At 41.8% G+C, this 19,435-nt stretch overlaps 1 protein-coding gene across 1 annotated transcript in view; it reads right to left on the bottom strand.

The window, feature by feature from the left end:
- Positions 1–19,435, bottom strand: part of FRMPD1 (FERM and PDZ domain containing 1) — an 81,143-nt gene that overhangs the window by 38,125 nt on the left and 23,583 nt on the right. The window contains exon 2 of the mRNA XM_036261603.1: positions 5,463–5,567. Coding sequence (XP_036117496.1) covers positions 5,463–5,563 — 101 coding nt within the window. The 5' untranslated portion in view covers positions 5,564–5,567. The remainder of the gene's footprint in view (positions 1–5,462; positions 5,568–19,435) is intronic.

The following is a 19,435-nucleotide window of genomic DNA, read 5'->3' on the forward strand; positions in this document are numbered from 1 at the left end:
TTTACACCCACCAGGATTGTTACAATAAAAAAGACAGACAATAACAAGGGTTGGAAAAGATGTGGAGACATTGAAACCATCATACTCCGCTGTATGAATGTAATATGGCACAGCTGCTTTGAAAAACAGTCTGGGACTTCCGGTCAAGATGGCGGGTAAGTAAACACGGTATCGCGTCCTCCCACAACCACATCAAAGTTACAACTAAACTACAGAACAACCATCATTCAAAACCGCCTGAAATCAAGCAGAATGGAAGTCCTACAACTACGGAATTAAAGCAGCAGCCACATCCAGACTGGTAGAAGGGGCGGAGGTGCGCGGGGCGCGAGGGGCGCGGCGGCGGCAGCCGCGGAGGCGGCGGCTCGGCCTGCGGCTGCCGCGACAGGCTGCTCCCACACCCAAGTGTACCGGATAAAAATCAGGAGGATACCTCGGCTGGGAAGGTCCTTCCAGAGGACTGAGGGGTCCCCGTCCCACACCAGGTGCCCTGCTCAGGGTTCCAGTACCAGGAAGAGAATCCCCATAACTTCTGGCTGGAAAAACCAGCGGGAACTGAGGCTCAGGGAAGCTGACGCGGCTGGAGCCCCAGGCAGCTCCTTAAAGGGCCCGCGCACGGACTTATCGGACTCTCTCCCTCTAAGCTTGGAGGGGAGGCAGCTCGAGGGGCACCAAAGACACACAGGGAAGAACTGAGCTGTTTGGCACTGGAGCGAGGGCTGGAGAGGGGGCTTTCTCCGGGACAAACATGCTGTGAGAGGCCTTTGTTCCTTTGGTCAGCCCTTCCCTGGGGTGGCAGACAGAGCCATATCTGGGACTCCAGCAACCTGGCTCACACTGGTAGCCCCACCCTGGTGACTCCCTGAGGCCCCGCCCCGCCCCGCCCCGCCCCGCCCAACTTTCAGGCCCACCCAACTTTCAGGCCCACCCAAGCTGTTGCCACTTGCTTAACCATAGGATTGGCCTGTCTTGGATCCTGCTTCAGGTTTTTCCTAAATTCTTTCAAACAAGCAGCATCTGGTCTCAGCTAGCCCCATACCTCTCGTTAAGTAATACACTGAAACAAACACAGGGAGGCAGCCAAAATGAGGAGACAAAGAAACAGGTCCCAAATGAAAGAACAGAACAAAACCCCAATAAAAGAACTAAGCGAAATGGAGATAAGCAACCTAACAGATGCTGAGTTCAAAATATTGCTTATAAGGATGCTCAATGAACTTAGTGAGAATCTCAGTAAACTTAGTGAGGGCCTCAAGAGCATAAAAAAGGACCAGTCAGATATGCACAGTTAGAATTGAAGGAGGCATTAACTGAAATAAAGAATAATTTACACAGCTTCAATAATAGAGAACATAAATCCAAGGAGCAAACCATCAATTTGGAATATAAGGAAGCAAAAAATGCCCAATCAGAACAGCAAAAAGAAAAAAGAATCTAAAAAAATGAGGGTAGTGTAAAGAGCCTCTGGGACAACTTCAAGCGTGCCAACATTCGCATCTTGTGGGTGCCAGAAGAAGAGCGAGAACAAGAAATCGAAAACCTGTTTGAAACAATAATGGCAGAAAACTTTCCTAACTTGGTGAAGGAAACAGACATTCAAGTCCAGGAAGCACAGAGTCCCAAACAAGATGAACCCCAAGAGGCCCACACCAAGACACATCATCATCAAAATGCAAAAGGTTCAAGACAAAGAGAGAGCCCTGGCCGGTTTGGCTCAGCGGTTAGAGCGTCGGCCTGCGGTCCGGAGAGACCCGGGTTCGGTTCCCGCTAAGGGCACGTACTTCGGTTGCAGTTTGTCCCCGGCCCTGGTTGGTCGTGCGGGTGGCAGCCACTCGATGTGTCCCTTTCACGTCGATGTTTCTCTCTCTCTCTCCCTCTCACTCTATCTGTACAAAGAATGGAAAAATATCCTCAGGTGAGGATAAAAAAAAAAAAAAAGACAAAGAGAGAATCTTAAAAGCAGCAAGAGAAAGGCAGCTAGTTACCTACAAGGCAGTTCCCATAAGGCTGTCAGCTGATTTCTCAAAAGAAACTTTGCAGGCAAGAAGGGAGTGGCAAGAAATATTCAGAGTGATGAAAAACAAGAACCTACAACCAAGATTACTCTATCCTGCAAAGCTGTCATTTAGAATTGATGGCCATATAAAGACTTTCCCAGACAAGAAAAAGTTAAAGGAGTTCATCACTACCAAACCGTTATTATATGAAATGATGAAGGGCTTTTTGAAGAAAAAGATAAAATATATGAACAAACAAAATGGCAATGAATACATATCTATCAACAGTGGAATCTACAAACAAAATGAACAGGTAGAACAGAAACATTCTCATAGATACAGAGAACATTTTGTTGGTTGCCAGTTGGGAGGGGGGGTGGGGGAATGGGTGAAAAAGGTGAAGAGATTAAGAAGTATAAATTCATTGCTAGACTGACAAACCTCAAAGGGAAAGGGGTTGGGGGGGGGGGGAGAAATAAACCAAAGAACTTATATGCATAACCAATGGACACAGACAATAGTGTGGGAAAAGGCGGGAGGGGGGCGGGAGTGGGGAGGAGGGAGTCAATGGGGGAAAAATGTGGAACATCTGTAATACATTTTACATTCAACAATACAGATTAAAAAAAGAAAAAAAGAAAAACAGTCTGGCAATTCTTCAAAAGGTTAAACATTGAGTTTCCCTATGACCCAGCTATTCTAATCTTAAATATTTACCATAGAGAAATGAAAATATATGTTCAAACAAAAGTTTTACACAAATGTTCTTAGCAGCATTATTTATAATGGCCCCAAAGTGGAAACAACCCAAGTATACATTAACTGATGAATGAACAAAGTAAATATTCCATAATGAAATATTATTTAGCAATAAAAGTGAAGTACTGACACATGTTATAATATGAATGAATCTTGAACACTTTATGCCAAGTGAAAGAAGCTAGTCACAAAAGACCACATATTATATGATTCAATTTAATGTGAAATATGCAGAACAGGAGAATCCACAGAGACAGAAAGAGGATGAGTAGTTATGTGGGGCTGGGCGAGTGGCAAATTGAAAATGACTGTTAGTGGGTATGGAGTTTCTTTTGGGGTTACTGAAAGTAAAAATTCTAATATAAAAATTCTAAAATTAGATTGTGGTGATTGTTGCATAATTCTATATAGTGTACACTAAATATATAAGTTCCTAGAGGTCAGTGTTACCTTTTATTTATAGTCTGTGAGAGAAGCCGAATATTAGAGAGTTCCAAGGTCAAATATTTAGGCAACATCAAGTTAAAATTATATACATCTCTTTTCTGCAGGAATTCTCAGAGCCTTTACTGTGCTAAAATGCACTATGAATCAACAAGTTGGGGCAGGTTGGAATGGGATATAGGCTGCATCACGTCCCAAACAGATCTGACCATTAAAAAAAAAAATGTTTTTATTGAATTTTTAGAGAGAAGGGAAGGGAGAGAAGGAGAGGAAGAGAGGGAGAGAGGGAGAGAGGAAGAGAGGGAGAGAGGGAGAGAGAGAGAGAGAGAGAGAGAGAGAGAGAGAGAGAGAGAGAGAGAGAGAGAGAAAGAGAAACATCCATTGGCTGCCTCCTGCAAGCCCCCTACTGTGGATCAAGCCCACAACCCAGGCACATGCCCCTACCGGCAATTGAACAGGGACTTCTCAGTCCATGGGATGATGCTCAATCCACTGAGCCATACTGGCCAGGCAGATCTGACCTTTTTTTAGGGAGCAGCATAACACTGGGTCTTGCAGAATCCACTTTAGGAAACAATGTACCTAGCTGTATTCCAATTTGTCCAGAAAGCACTACTTAACCTCTTACAATCTTCTGGAACTCAATTACCTCTAGGCTATGAGATGAGGCTGATACTTTTCCTGCCCTCATAGAGTTTTCTTTTTTTTTTTTATCCTCACCCGAGGACATTTTTCCATTTTTTGTACAGATAGAGTGGGAGGGAGAGAGAGGAAGAGAGAGAGAGAGAAACATCGACATGAAAGGGACACATCGAGTGGCTGCCACCCGCACGACCAACCAGAGCCGGGGACAAACTGCAACCAAAGTACATGCCCTTAGCGGGAACCGAACCTGGGTCTCTCCGGACCGCAGGCCGACGCTCTAACCGCTGAGCCAAACCGGCCAGGGCCCTCATAGAGTTTTCAATCTTGAAGAAAGAAAAGGGATGTGCTCAACGAAGTTCAACACACCAGATAAAGCACAATGCCACTACTACAAGTCAAATACAACAGGTCCCCTTTGGAGAAATTAATTCTGACTGTGGCTGGGGACCACTTCATGGAAGACATAGCACTTTAGCCAGACCTGTAGGTGGGTTCTGAACACATGGAGATGGAAGGAAGGGATCAGACACAGGAGGCCAGTCTAACGAAAGGGTAGAAGGGGGTGCAGGGGTGTTTACAGTAAGGGAATGATGAGTAGGTCATTTTAGCTGAAGTGTGACGTGAATGAAGCAGAGTAATAAGATAAATATCTGTAAACAATAGCAGGTTGATCATGGAGAGCCTTGAATGTCAAATCCAAAATGTTTAAACTCATCCTATCAGAAATGAAGACCCATCAAAGTTTTCTGAGCGGGAAGGAGGGATGGCGATGGTCCTATATAAGTCACTCTCTGAGCCTTGGCTGTTTCATCTGTAAAATGGGGCTAATTCTACCAGGCTTTTCTCATCTCAGTGTGTGAGGATCAGGCACTTGGCCACAGGGCAGTGCAACCCTGGGCAAAGTTTATTGCTCAGCAGAACAGCTGTTTCCAGTTCCTTCGGAAGAATGTGTCTCAGAAACACCTGACACGTGATATTTCATCTCTGTGGCCAGATGGGAAATCTGAGATGGAAAATGAACACTTTGAAACAGAACATATTTTAAGTTCTCTTGTAGCAGTCAAATCAGATCTGTATTTGATTTCATTTTATTTTGTTTAGAATGAAACAGGGACTGCAAGGAAGGAACAGCTGCCAGAAACAAAGACTGGGAAAGAGTATAAACAGCAGATTGTCTGATCCTCACATCAAATATGAAGACAAGGGGTGTGTGTGAGACAGGGAAAGAGACAGAGAGCAAGCATGTGTGAGTGTGTGTTCAAAAGAGTGTGTGTCTGAGTGTGGTATCCCAGAGTATATATATGCACGTGAGTGTGAGCATGCGTGTGTTGGTGTGTCGGTGTGCTTGTCTCTGTAAATGTGTGAATGAGTTTGGTGTGAGAGTGTGTGTGTGCGGGTGCACGTTTTGAGGGACACGGGGAAGAGCTGCAGGGAGGACAGAGAGAAAGGCACTCCAGCGAAGTTGCTGACCTGTTTACGCTTCTCCCACCACACGGTGTAAGAACAAAGCAGGCTGAGGACAGTGATCTCCAGGCACTGCCAAGACTGGCAAAACCTCCTCCCACAGGGACACCAAACCTCTACAGACAGAAACCATCGCTAGGCCAGGAGCCTTACCGGGCGGAGCTGTCCCGGGAGCGCCGAAGCCATCTTGCCACCATTTGTTCTATTCTGTGCGCTTTCCGTGTCTGGAATAAACCGCTCTCCAGCTCTTCCATTTACCTAAAAGGAAGAAGAGCCTTCTTAAGAATCTAGCCAACATATTTTGAAGAGGATTCTGACAAACCACTGTGATGCTTCCTGTGTTTGCCCATTTTAAAACATGCTAATCAATAACTAGGGCTCTCCTTCCAGCTGAAATGAACACGAAACAGGTGCTCAATGTCCACAGGGGGAACGATTTTGGCAGCCCTCCGCAGTCTTATGGTAAACAGACTGGTCTTTACATCTTAAACAGGTAAACATAAGGATTAGGGAATAAAACAGACAGTTTCTCAAGCTGTGATTGTGACCCACTGTGAGAGACAGACCTTACTGTCCCCCAGCTGCGTGTGCACCCCCGACAGCGTGGCTCAGTTCTGCCAGCATTGGGAACAGGCCTCCTCTTCTGAGCGCTGCTGCTTTTGCGCAATATTTTATATTTAATTTTTCATAGGTAATTCATTTATATAATTCAAACCCTAGACTGTAAAAGGATATACAGTTACTGTATTGTGCACTTAAAATTTTGTTAAGAGGGCAGGTCTCACGTTAAGTGTGTTCTTACCACAATTTTTAAAAGTACAGTGAAAGGTCTCGCCGCTGTCCTGACCTGCCTCCATCCACTCAGTTCCCACGCCCATGTGTAATCACTGCCCTCCTTCTCTGTTTGTATTTCCTGAGTTTCTTTATGCCTGTACAAGCAAAGGCAGATTTTATATTCCCTCTTTTTAACACAATACGCATAGTCTGCCATACACATTGTTCTGCACCGTGCTTGCTTCTACTTAGAATACAGTATACCGTGACATCTTTCCACATCAATACATTCTTTCTGACAACTACTGAATATTAAATTATATGAATGTACTGTAATTTAAAAAGTAGTCCCCCCTTGATAGACGTTTGAGTTACTGCCAATCTTTTGCTATTCTAAATAATACTGTAATGTATCATTTCAGCATGTATGCAATTATATATCTGGATAAGTTCCCAAATATTGACTTGCTAGGTCAAAAGTTATATGCTTCTGTGCTTTGATAGATAGATATTGTCATGTTACCAAGAAAAACAATATATGTACTTGAGATTCCAGTTCATAAAATAATATATACTTGTATTTTTTTTCTTATCTAGTCTACTTCACTATCTTAAAATACTGGTCTCAAGTCACCAAATTAATTTCACAGCCCAATAAATAATCACACAAAATAAGATATGACATGGGGAAATAACCATGGATACAGAGAAAATAAGAAAATAATTATAAGAGATTATGTTGCTTAATAATACACAGGCATTTGAAAATTTTGAGGACACAGATGATTTTCAAGGAAAATATAAAATGGGAAGAGATGACGCTAAAAGAGACAGAAAATCTAAATAAACAATCACCACAGAAAAGAAAATTCTGAAGAGCTACCCCTCCTCAGACACAGAGAGATTGAAAGGTGAATTTTTATAAATCTATAAGATGTACCTCATCCTCATTTTTTTGTTTTATCTTTTTTTTTTAATCCTCACCCAAGGACATTTTTCCATTTTTTTTTTGTTCAGATAGAGTGGGAGGGTGAGAGAAGAAGAGAGAGAGAGAGAGAAACATCGACGTGAAAGGGACACATCAAGTGGTTGCTACCCGCACAACCAAACCAGGGCCGGGGACAAACTGCAACCAAGGTACGTGCCCAAGGTCCATACCGGTCTCTCTGAACCACAGGCCGATGCTCTAACTGCTGAGCCAAACCAGCTAGGGCTTTTGTTTTATTTTAAATATAAACATTATTTTAGTATGTCTCTTAGCCATTTGTATGTCCTGTTTGGAGAGGTGTCTATTTAGTTCCTCTGCCCATATATATATATATATTTTTTTTTATCCTCACCCAAGGATATTTTTCCATTTTTTGTACAGATAGAGTGGGAGGGAGAGAGAGGAAGAGAGAGAGAGAGAGAGAGAAACATCGACGTGAAGGGACACATCGAGTGGCTGCCACCCACACGACCAACCAGGGCCGGGGACAAACTGCAACCGAAGTACGCACCCTTAGCGGGAACCGAACCCGGGTCTCTCCAGACCGCAGGCCGACGCTCTAACCGCTGAGCCAAACCGGCCGGGGCCCTCTGCCCATATTTTAATTGGGTTCTTTGTCTTCCTTTTGTTGAGCTGTATGAGCACTCTATATATATTGGAAATTAACCCCTTATCTGATGTATCATTGGCAATGATGCTCTCCCATACAGTGGGTTGCCTTTCCATTTTGGTGGTTGTTTCTTTTGCTGTGCAGAAGCTTTTGAGTTTGATGTAGTCCCATGTGTTCATTTTCTCCTTTGTTTCGGTTGCCTTAGGTGATGTATCAGTGAAAATTCTGCTGCGTATGATGTCTGAAATTTTGTTGCCTACATTTTCTTTTAGGATTTTTATGGATTCATCAGTCACATTTAAGTCTTTTATCCATTTTGAGTTTATTCTTGTGTATAGTGTAAGTTGATGGTCTAGTTTCATTTTTTTGCATGTAGCTGTCCAGTTTTCTCAACACCATTTATTAAAGAGGCTGTCTTTACTCCACTGTACGCTCTTGCCCCCTTTGTCAAATATTAATTGAGCATACTGTCTTGGGTCCATTTCTGGGTTCTCTATTCTGTCCCATTGACCTATCTGCCTGTTCTTGTGCCAGTACCTGGCTGTTTTAATTACAGTGGCTTTGCAGTATAACCTAAAATCTGGTAATGTGATCCGTCCAACTTTGTTCTTCTTTTTCAAGATTGGCGTGGCTATTTGGGGCACCTCTCCAAACAGGACATACAAATGGCTAAGAGACATATGAAGAAATGCTCAACATCACTAATCATCAAAGAGATGCAAATTAAAACAACAATGAGGTATCACCTCACACCTGTCAGAATGGTCACCATCAACAAATCATCAAACAACAAGTGTTGGCGAGGGTGTGGAGAAAAGGGGACTCTAGTACACTGCTGGTGGGAATGCAGACTGGTGCAGCCACTATGGAAAACAATATGGTGTTACCTGAAAAAATTAAAAATTGAACTGCCATTTGACCCAGTGATCCCACTTCTAGGAACATGCCCTAAGAAGCCTGAAAAAAACAATCAGAAAGAATATATGTACCCCCATGTTCATAGCAGCACTATTTACAATAGCTAAGATCTGGAAACAGCCCAAATGTCCATCAGTAGACAAATGGATAAAAAAGCAGTGGTACATATACACAATGGAGTACTATGTAGCTGTAAGAAAGAAAGATCTCTTATCCTTTGAGATGACATGGTGGGATCTGGAGAGTATTACCCTAAGCGAAACAAGCCAAGCAGAGAAAGACAAATATCACATGATCTCACTTATTTGTGGAATATAATGAACATAACAGTCTGAGGAACAGGGAAGACCCAGAGATGTGGAAGTGGGGTACAGACTGACAATCCCCAGAAGAGGGGGTGTGGGGAAGAGATAAACCACAGAATTTATATGCATGTATGCATGAACAATAGATATGGACAACAAAACTGGGGACAGGGCAGGGAGAAGGGGAGAGGGTATCAGTGGGGGGGGGGAAAGGAGAAACATCTGTAACAAAAATAAAGTAATTAATTAAATGAAAAATAAATATAAACATTATTTTAGAATAATTTTAGATGTATAAAAGGTTTCAAAGATAATACAGAGAGTTCCCATATATAGCCTTCATTAAGTTTTCCCTAATGTTAACATCTTACATAATCATTGCATCTTTGTCAAAATTAAGAAATTAACATTGGTCCAATAATATTAACTAAAATATACACTTTATTCAGATTTCACCATTTTTTCCCCACTAATGTTTCTTTTATGTTCCAAGATCCAATCCAGGATAATGTTGCTTTTAGCCAACTTAGTTTATTTTTCCCCAAATGCTATTTTAGCTATCCTAGAGGGTAAAGAAGGAAAGCTTCCAAATTCTTTTTAAGCAGCCAGTACAATACTGCTAACAATTCTGTTAAAAACAATACAAAAAGGGCCCTGGCTGGTGTCGCTGAGTTGGTTGGAGTGTTGTTCTGTGCACCAAAGGATCTTGGGTTTGATTCCCCATCAGGGCACATACCCAGGTTGTGGGTTCAATCCCTGGATGGGGCCAGTACAGGAGGCAACTGATCAATGTTTCTCTCTCACATCAATGTTTCTCTCTCTCTCCCTCTCCCTTCCTCTCTTTCTCAAATCAGTAAAAACATGCCCTTGAGTGAGGTGGGGGAAAAAAGCATAGTACAAAAATGTAAATATACCACCTCTCTTGTGCCAATCCTTTCTGCCCTGAATGTTTCTGTTGAGAATTCAACTGACAGTCTTATGGGAGCTCCCTTGTAGGTAACTAACTGTCTTTCTCTTACTGCTTTTAAGATTCTCTCTTTGTTGTTAACCTTTTGTTTTTAATTATGATGTGTCTTGGAGTGGGCCTCTTTGGGTTCATCTTGTTTGGGACTCTCTGTGCTTCCTGGACTTATATGTCCTTTTCCTTCACTAGGTTAGGGAAGTCTTCTGTCATGATTTCTTCAAACAGGTGCTTGATCCCTTTTCCTTCTAGTAACTGTATGATGCAGATGTTGTTATGCTTCATGTTGTCCCAAAGGTCCCTTAAACTATCCTCATTTTTTAAATTCTTTTTTCTTTTTGCTGCTCTGAAAGGGTGTTTTCTTCTACCATGTTTTTCAAATTGCTGATCTGATCTTCTGCTTCATCCAATGTACTGTTCCTTTTAGTGTATTCTTCATTTCAGATATTGTATTCTTCATTTCTGACTGGTTCTTTTTTACGGGTTCTATGTTCTTTTTTATGCTTACTATCTCTTTAAGTTCTCATTGATTTCATTCATTCTTCCCTAAGTTCCTTGAGCATCCTAATAAACATTGTTTTGAACTCTATATCTGGTAAATTGCTTGCCCCCATTTCATTTAGCTCTTTTTGGGAGATTTCTACTGTTCTTTCATTTGGGGCATGTTTTTTTGTCTTCCCATTATGGCTGCCTCTTTGCGTGTGTTTCTATGTAGTAGGTAGATTTCCTGACAGTCTTAGTAGGGTAGCCTTATGTGGTAGGTGCCTCGTGGCACAGTCTCCTTGATTACCTGCTCTGGGTATCCCAGGAATGTCCCTTGTGTGGATTATGTGGGTCCTCCTGTTGTAACTGAATCTTTTTTTTTTTTTTATCCTCACCCGAGGACATTTTTCCATTTTTTGTTCAGGTAGAGTGGGAGGGAAAAAGAGGAACAGAGAGAGAGAGAGAAACATCGATGTGAAAGGAACACATCGAGTGGCTGCCACCCGCACAACCGACCAGGGCCAGGGACAAACTGAAACCGAGGTATATGCCCTTAGCGGGAACCAAACCTGGGTCTCTCAGGACCGCCGGCCGATGCTCTAACCACTGAGCCAAACCGGCCAGGGCATAACTGAATCTTGATTACTATTGACCCATTCATGTGTGGGGTCAACCCCAACCACAGTGTACAAGCTGCTGTGCAGGTGCTGACCACATAGAGCAAAATTTGCCTCAGCAGGGTCTGGTGCCTGCCGAGATCTCCCTTTAGATATGCCACTTGTGAAGCTAATTAGATCCTGCTCGATGTTGTCTGAAACTGGTCACTGGGTGTGTTAGTTCTGGAGCCATTGGAGGGTGCAGGCCAATGTCATATGCTGCCTGTTTCGGGCTCTGGGCAATCTGTTTGGAGTTACAAAGTGATCCACAGTTTGTGGTTGCTTCTGCTGGGCCTGGGTATACGTGGGAAGGATCAAGCTGTGCACCAAGGCTGGCTTTTACCAGCACTGGCCTGAGGGTAGATCAGCAAAAGCCCTAGAAACCCTGAGGTCCACCTCCACCTGCCTCCACCTGCTGGCTGCCTGTTAAGCTCAGTGACTAAAAGTGCCTCTGGTGGTACTCAAGTTGCATTCAATAGGTTCTCAGTGAGTCACCAGGTAGGGGCACTAGGTGTTCATCAGATCTATACAGGTTCAAACTTGGTGCCAGTGCTAGGTCTGAAGCCACTCAAAAAATGTCCTAGAGTATACCAAGTCTATCTGCTACCCACTGGGTGATCGTATACCTTTGTGGTGGGGCAGGGTCTTGGAGAATTGTCAGGGTGAGACCAGCAGAGTTTATCTGGCCCAAACAGACCAAGATTTGGCTGTGTGAAGGGAGAGCTCTGTACTGGTTGGGTGTGCGAGAGAAAAATTTCCCCCTTCCTAGAGACACACAACTCATTCTGTCCCAGATTCTGTCATTTGCCCAATCTCAATAGAGCAGAGCCACTGGGAGTAGGGAGAGGGGAAGGTGCCGGTCAGGCTTGGGGGAAGTTGGGGTGGGGGTGGCCCTTGCCCCATAGCAACACAACTCAGTCTGTCCCGGATTATATCCAGACCTCAGCAGGGCGGTGCCACTACGAGTCAAAGGGTAGGGCTGCCAGGAGCCTGGAGAGTGGTGCTAACATGAGGGGAAGGTACCAGTCAGGTTCATAGGAGTGAAGGGAATGAGTCCCGTCCTTGAGCCACACAGACCCCCTGAGTCTGCCCAGACCTGTACACCCTGGCCCAGGCAGCTGACTCCTTAGTGGGGTAGAAGTTCCGCAGTGTGGGTTGACAGGGAGACCAGAGGGTAGGGCTATTGCATTCCCCCAGGCTGATGCTGTATTGATGGGTGTGCTCCACCCAAAAAAGGTGACCTCTGCAGTGTGCTAGAGTGACTCAGCACAGAGGGTCCCAGCGGTTGCCCCTCAGCTCTCTCCACAGAGCCACAAAACCCACTCTCTACTTGCATAATTCTAGCCTGCTCCGCCCTCCTTCCACTGGAGCTCAGAGTGAGTGACTGCAAACGAGATTTTGTACATTGGCCCTTTAAGAGGGCACTTGTGTCTCTAGCAGACTCCAGTCTCTTTCTGGCAGACAGAATCACCACTGATTTCCACAGCCACATATTATGTGGGCATGTCCTTCCAGCTCTGGTGTGCTGGGCTGGGAGCCTGGGCTGGGGCTGAGATACTTAGGGGGAGCCTTTGCAGCTGAGATATCCCTCCAGAATCTCAGCCACTGCCTGTGGGAGCGGGGCTAGTCCTTTTCACATCTTCACACTTCCTACCAGTTGTCAACGTAAGAAACATTCAACCTGTGAATAATTTTTGTGAGTTCATTTGAGACAAAACTGATGACGATTGCCTGGAAGCAAAATCTCAACGGATTGAGATCATGCTCCAGAGAATGGTGCTTTTGCACCTTATTTTATACGTTACAATCAAAAGAGAAGACGCGAGTTACATGAAATCCACTTGTGATAGATTAGGGAGGAGGGAGAAAGCAAAGTCTGGAAACCTCTGGGATTGGATGAAAAGTAAAATCATAGACATGCATCTTTCACATAGGTGCATACAGAATAGTTAACGGTCAACAATTAGCTCAGTAACAATGAGGGGATTTGTGGTCTCTGCAGAGTGGTGCCTGTGCTTTGTGGAAAAAGAAAAATTACTTGGACAGTCCAAAGATGCAAAAGATAGTAGATGCAAAAAGGCAATAGACAATGAAGGTAAAGTTTGACCTTTGTCAGGGAAGATGCAGCCTAGGACATGACTACCTGCCATAAACTGCTTTTAGTTTAAGTTTTCATTTCAGACCATCCATTGTGATTACTTTAGGTCTTTGAGTTTGCAAGGCTGCCACGCAGGGCGTACCTGAGCTTGTCAGGTTAGTATGTGACCCCTTTTCACCCACACAGTCTTGTTGTGGCTTCTGTAAATCCTTGGTTATAAGACTTCTCTTCGACTAGTCTTCAGTTAGTTATTCAGGTTAACTGCTCTACATTTTAGTTGTACTTCCTTCCAATTTGGTCCTGGGAGGGGATGAGTGTAGCTTCCACCTACTCCGCTGCCATTTTGGATCTCTATCACTACAACCTCTCTCGTGAGTATCAAAGTAAATATCTTAAATAAAATATTGGCAAATAGAAGCTATCAGCAATCAACAAAGTAATATTGGGATCTATACCAGGAGTGCACTAACCAGGGCATAGAAAAATGAAAGCAGGACACCAAACTCATTACTTTACCTGGAGACATATTTTTAGTTAAATGGTAGCCAAATACTAATTAACGGACAAAAACATAGGCCGAAACCAAAAATAAATTTCATTTAGATCAAGGAATGTGTCAGTCTAGCTTTTTCCTACAATGGGGATATCAGATTTGAATAATGCCTTCAATTCTAGGCATCTCACTTATTTTTAGAGTATAAAAGTAAAGAGAGTAGATTTCTGGTTGAACTGGCAAGTTGAAACAATGTTTTAATCCCTTCTCTTTCCTAAAATAAATTATACTAAAGAAGTAAAAGGGGATGAACCCATAGAATAACGAGAATAAGAGAGAAGGCAACAGATGAGAGGTGTTGACAATGTTTGGAAGATAGAGATTGTTCGGAGGAGAGGAAACTGAGCAGAGCAAAGGAAACAGAAATCTGTGTGCTTTCAGAAGGGGATTCTGATGACAAAAAATGAGCTGATTTGCCTCAGATGACTCAGGAATTAGGGGCAGCAGGTATGGGAGAAAGCAGGGTTGAAAATATGGAAAAAGATCTCTATAAGCAGCAATTTTTCACAGGCACCATCCCACTCGAGGCCTCACCCTATTGAAAAACAACAGGCTTATTCTTGGGAGAAATCAAACAAGAGAGGCTTCTGATTTGTGGAGACTTGGCACAATAGAGGGTACAGGAATGAATTCTCCTTTGCCCAGTTCCCAGAATTTTGGCAGCTATGACTTTGTATCCCAACTAATAGACTAGAAAATCCTTTTCTGGAGAACTAAACAGCACCAGGAAAAAAAAAAAAAAGTACTTCAGATATTAATACTTCTGGCAACTAGCTGCCTTATCATCCAGGATTAAAATCTATTAGTCAGTGAGCCCCACCCATCATACAAAGTTTCTGATCATTTGTTTTTAGTGCAGTCATCAAACTGCACTGGTTTATCCATAATCAACATGAATGGGCATTTGAGGAGAAACTGCACTATGAAAAACAGATTGAAACAAACAGAACTCATAAGAAACAAAGACAATGCAGGAAACAAGAAAAAAATGTCATCTATAATTTAGATCCTCAGAAAAATAATATAGTACATCCATGAAACAAGAAGAGGATTTTTTTTTTTTAAATCAGAACACAAGAATAAACACCTAGAAATTAAAAATATGGCTGACCTGGCCAGGTGGCTGGGGCACCATCCCATACACCAAAAGGCTGCAGGTTCAATTCCCAGTCAGGGTGCATACCTAAGTTACAGGTTTGATCCCCGGTTGGAGTGTATACAAGAGACAGTTGATCAATGTTTCTCTCTCTCTTCCCCTCTCTCCTTCTCTCCCACTGTATTTGAAGAGAAACAGAAAAATATCCTTGGGTGAGGGTTAAAAAAAAAAAATTTTTTTTAATTGAAAAGTATAGTCAATGAAATATCGTAGAAAGAGTTACCAAAAGCCAAAGATAGGGAAAATCGAAAAGATTAGAAATGCATAGTTATCAGTCCAGGAGGTCCAATATTCACTCAGTCTGAGTTCTAGAAGAACAGAGTAAAGGAAATGTAGGTAAGGAAATTGTTAAATAATTTAATAAAATTTCCCTGAAAAACTTAAGTTTCTAGATTAATAACATCTACTAATTGCCCAGCACAATGAATGAAAAAGGACCCACTCACATCAAGAAATAATACTGTAAACTTCTAGAAACTAGAAACAGAATATCTTCAAAACTTTCAGAGATGAAAATAGATCACATACAAACAGTGAGAATAAAAATTACATTAAACTTCTTAGTAATAACGATGGAAGCTTGAAGACACTGAAGCCATGCCTTCAAATTTCTGAAGGAAAATAATTTTCAACCTGGAATTCTACACCCAGTCAAACTGCCAATCAAGTAGGAAAGACATTTTCAAATGTTCAGGTCTCAAAAAATTAACCTCTCACAAACTCTTTCTCAGGATGCTACTAGAAAATGTGCTCTAGCAAAACAAAGAAGTAAATAAAGAAGAAATGGGATCCAGAAAATTGAGGATGGAATACAGACAAGAGGAAAGGGAATATCAGAATGACTATAAAGAGATGTACTATGGTAACACCTGTATTTAAACCTAGAAAACAACCTATACAGACTGGTGCATAAAGACAGAGGGTTTAGGAAAAAGAAATAAGAATGGACAGATTATATGATCTATTTGTGTAGAAAATTTCACTGAGAGGCTGTTGGAGGATGTGGAAAGAATTAGCAACAAGTACATAAAAAACTAAGCAAATAAAACAACGGGAAATTATGAAATCCAAAAAAAACAAAAAGGTGTACAAAGAAGGAAACTATAGTTCACCACTTGTCTCAGCAATGGACAATTTATTATTATTATTATTTTTTTTTTTTTATCTTCACCTCAGGACATTTTTGCATTTATCGTCAGAGCGGGAGTAAATAAAGAAGTAAATAAAGAGGGAGACAGGGAGAGAGAGAGAGAGAGAAACAGCGATGTGAGAGAGACACATCGAGTGGTTGCCACCCACAAAACCCCAACCGGGGCCGGGAACAAACTGCAACTGAGGTACGTGCCCTTAGCGAGAACCGAACCCGGGCCTCTCCGGTCCACGGGCTGATGCTCTAACCGCTGAGCCAAACCAGCCAGGGCGCAATGGACAATTTATATTGTCATAATAATGTAAACATTGAAAATTGATTTCTCAAAAACAATGATATAATGTTGGGAGGATATAGTAAAGGAAAGCTAGTGTAGTAGTATAAGAATTAAATTCTTATCTACCATAATAATTAGATAATGCCTAATATCCATAAATTAAGAAATAGTAATAAAAGGATAGTTCTCAGAAATATGGAGGAAAATAACAGAGGAAACAGCTAGAAGAGTTGAAAGAGGTTGCCTCTAAGAAATGAGAGGCTGAGGAGGAGTGCGGCAGGAACTTCTGATTTGTTATAAGCCTTTCATACTATTTTTAAAAAACTATTTAGCTATTTTTATTACTTAAACTTAATTTTGAAAATTGAATATATGCTTATAGTAAAACATACAGAAAAATGTAATGAAAACAAAATAATGTACAATCCTACCCCCTAGAGTTACCAATTGTTAATTTTTCATTCTTTTTCTATGCTATATATTTTTATTAAAATGAGATGTTATACTTTTCCCACTAAATATTTCATGAACATCGTCTCATATTAATATTTAAACATTTTACATCATCATTTTAAATTGCTATATAGTATTATTTTCTTTGACCGTATCATAATTTATTCAATAAATCTATCATTGGACATTTGTGCTGTTTCCAATTTTTCATTATTATAAAAGCTTTACAATGAACATTCTTATTCATGGTAAATGGCTACTTCCCAGGTATTTTCTTGGGATAAATTCCTAGAAGTGAAAGTACTGGATTTGAACATATGTTAATTTTTAAGAATTTGGATGTATATTGTCAAATTACCTTCAAGAAGGTACCAATATGCACTCCTACCAGGACAGACCTCTGTAAACAATGAATATCAGCATTTAAATTTTTTTCTAAAATGATGAAAAATAGTACCTAATTATTAATTTAAATATTTATATTTTGAAAATACAGAACATAAAAGTAAATATCACCCACACTCTCATAAACTTTGGATAGTATCATTTAAAAATATTTGCTGCCCTGGCCAGTTTGGCTCAGCGGTTAGAGCGTCGGCCTGCGGTCCGGAGAGACCCAGGTTCGGTTCCCGCTAAGGGCACGTACTTCGGTTGCAGTTTGTCCCCGGCCCTGGTTGGTCGTGCGGGTGGCAGCCACTCGATGTGTCCCTTCACGTCAATGTTTCTCTCTCTCTCTCCCTCCCACTCTATCTGTACAAAAAATGGAAAAATATCCTCAGGTGAGGATAAAAAAAAAAATAAATAAATAAATAAAAATATTTGCTAATTGCCCTGGCTGGTTTGGCTCAAAGGTTAGAACATCAGCCTGCGGACCAAAGGATTGCGGGGTCGATTCCGGTCAAGGGCATGTACTTGGGTTATGGGTTTGATCCCCAGCCCTGTTTGGGGTCATGCAGGAGGTGAACAATTGATGTATCTCTCTCACATCAATGTTTCTCTCTCTCTCTTCCTTACTCCCTTCCACTCTATCTAAAATAAATGGTAAAATATCCTCAGGTGAGGATTAACACCCCCCCCCCCTCCAAATTCACTAATTGGATGGAAAGTAGCATCTAATTATTGGTTTAATTATACATTTTTTGAGGACTATAGAAAACAAAAGTAAATGTCACACATAATTCCATCACATTAAAAACTATATAAAATAAGTAACATAGTTCAAGTATCCAAACCAGTCCCTCAGAGATTACCACTGTTTGGTGGGTATTCATACTAACTCTGCCCTGAATCTATAGAGGCCTATATTATGTATATTAAAATATTTAGTCCACAAAAATAGAATCATGTTATACTCAGTGGTCTACACCATGCATTTTTTAACTTATGAATATATCATGGACATCTATCCAAATTAGAGCTCATCACAGTTTTGAAGTTATTTGATAACTACTAATACATCTGAACATTTTTCTTTTTTGTTTGTTTGTTTTTAAATCCTCACCTGAGGATACTTTTTCCATTTATCTTCAGTCAGAGTGGAAGGGAGGGAGAGAGAGAAAGAGACATCGAGACATCAATGTGAGAGAGACACATTGACTGGTTGCCTCCCGGACCAGGGCCGGGGACTGAACCGCAAGTGAGGTACATGCCCTTGACTGGAATGGAACCTGCGACTCTTTGGTCCGCAGGCAGACACTCCAACCTCTGAGCCAAACTGGCCAGGGTACATCTAAACATTTTTCATTCACTATGGACATTTGTATATCTTTTTTGTTACTTTCCTATTTCTGGTTTTCCTTTATTTTTTCTACTGGAATGATTACCTTCTTGTTATTGTAAAAGCTCTTTTATAATATTGATTACTTAACGTCTCTTTCCCAAGGACACAAAACCACATCATATTTCTGTGAGACTTAGTATGGAGGGTCAAGAATGTAGATTCTGCCTGGCCGGTGTGGCTCAGTGGTTGAGCATTGACCCATGCACCAAGAGGTCGCCGGTTCAATTCCTGGTCAGGGCATATGCCCAGGTTGTGGGCCAGGTCCCCTGTGGGGGGCATGCAGGAGGCGGCCAATCGATGTTCTCTCTCTTCGATGTTTCTCTCTCTCTCTCCTTCTCCCTTCTGTTCTCTCTAAAAAATCAATAAAGAAAAAAAAAATGTTAAAAAAAAGAACATAGATTCTAGTGTCCTGACAACACAGAGTTCAGTCACAAAGGAAAGAGAACGAACATCCAACAAAGCCCACAGGATATTGTTTTCAAATATCAATTGCCTAGTCAGGCCCTTAACAGGAGTGAGTCAACTGGCAGTTCTAGGATATGGATATTATTTGATTTGTCTTATGTCTGAGCATCACATTTTCAGCACCTTTTCACAGGGGACCAGAATAGGAAGGAGATTAAAGCCAAGTCTTTGAAAAATTGGAGGTTTGTTTGACACAGGCCTGTATGATCATGGTTCACAAACAGCCAAAAGGCCACCAGGTGGAAGAGACATGATTACTATACTACATGATTCTGGGGTACAGAGCCAGGATTAATGGGGGTGATGCCACAGAGAGGGAGACTTCAGGTTGGGCTAAGACTAGACCTTTCTACTGCTCCTAGGGATCCAAGGATGGAATGAGTTTTCTCAAGAATTAGCAAGATCCTGGTCACTGAGGCAGTCAAGCAGAAGCTGAATGGGTAGAAGGGACACTACATTGGACTACAGGGACTAGATGGCTTCTGCAGTCCCTCCCATC

This window comes from Molossus molossus, unplaced genomic scaffold, assembly GCF_014108415.1.
Source record: "Molossus molossus isolate mMolMol1 unplaced genomic scaffold, mMolMol1.p scaffold_m16_p_14, whole genome shotgun sequence".
Lineage (NCBI taxonomy): Eukaryota > Metazoa > Chordata > Mammalia > Chiroptera > Molossidae > Molossus > Molossus molossus.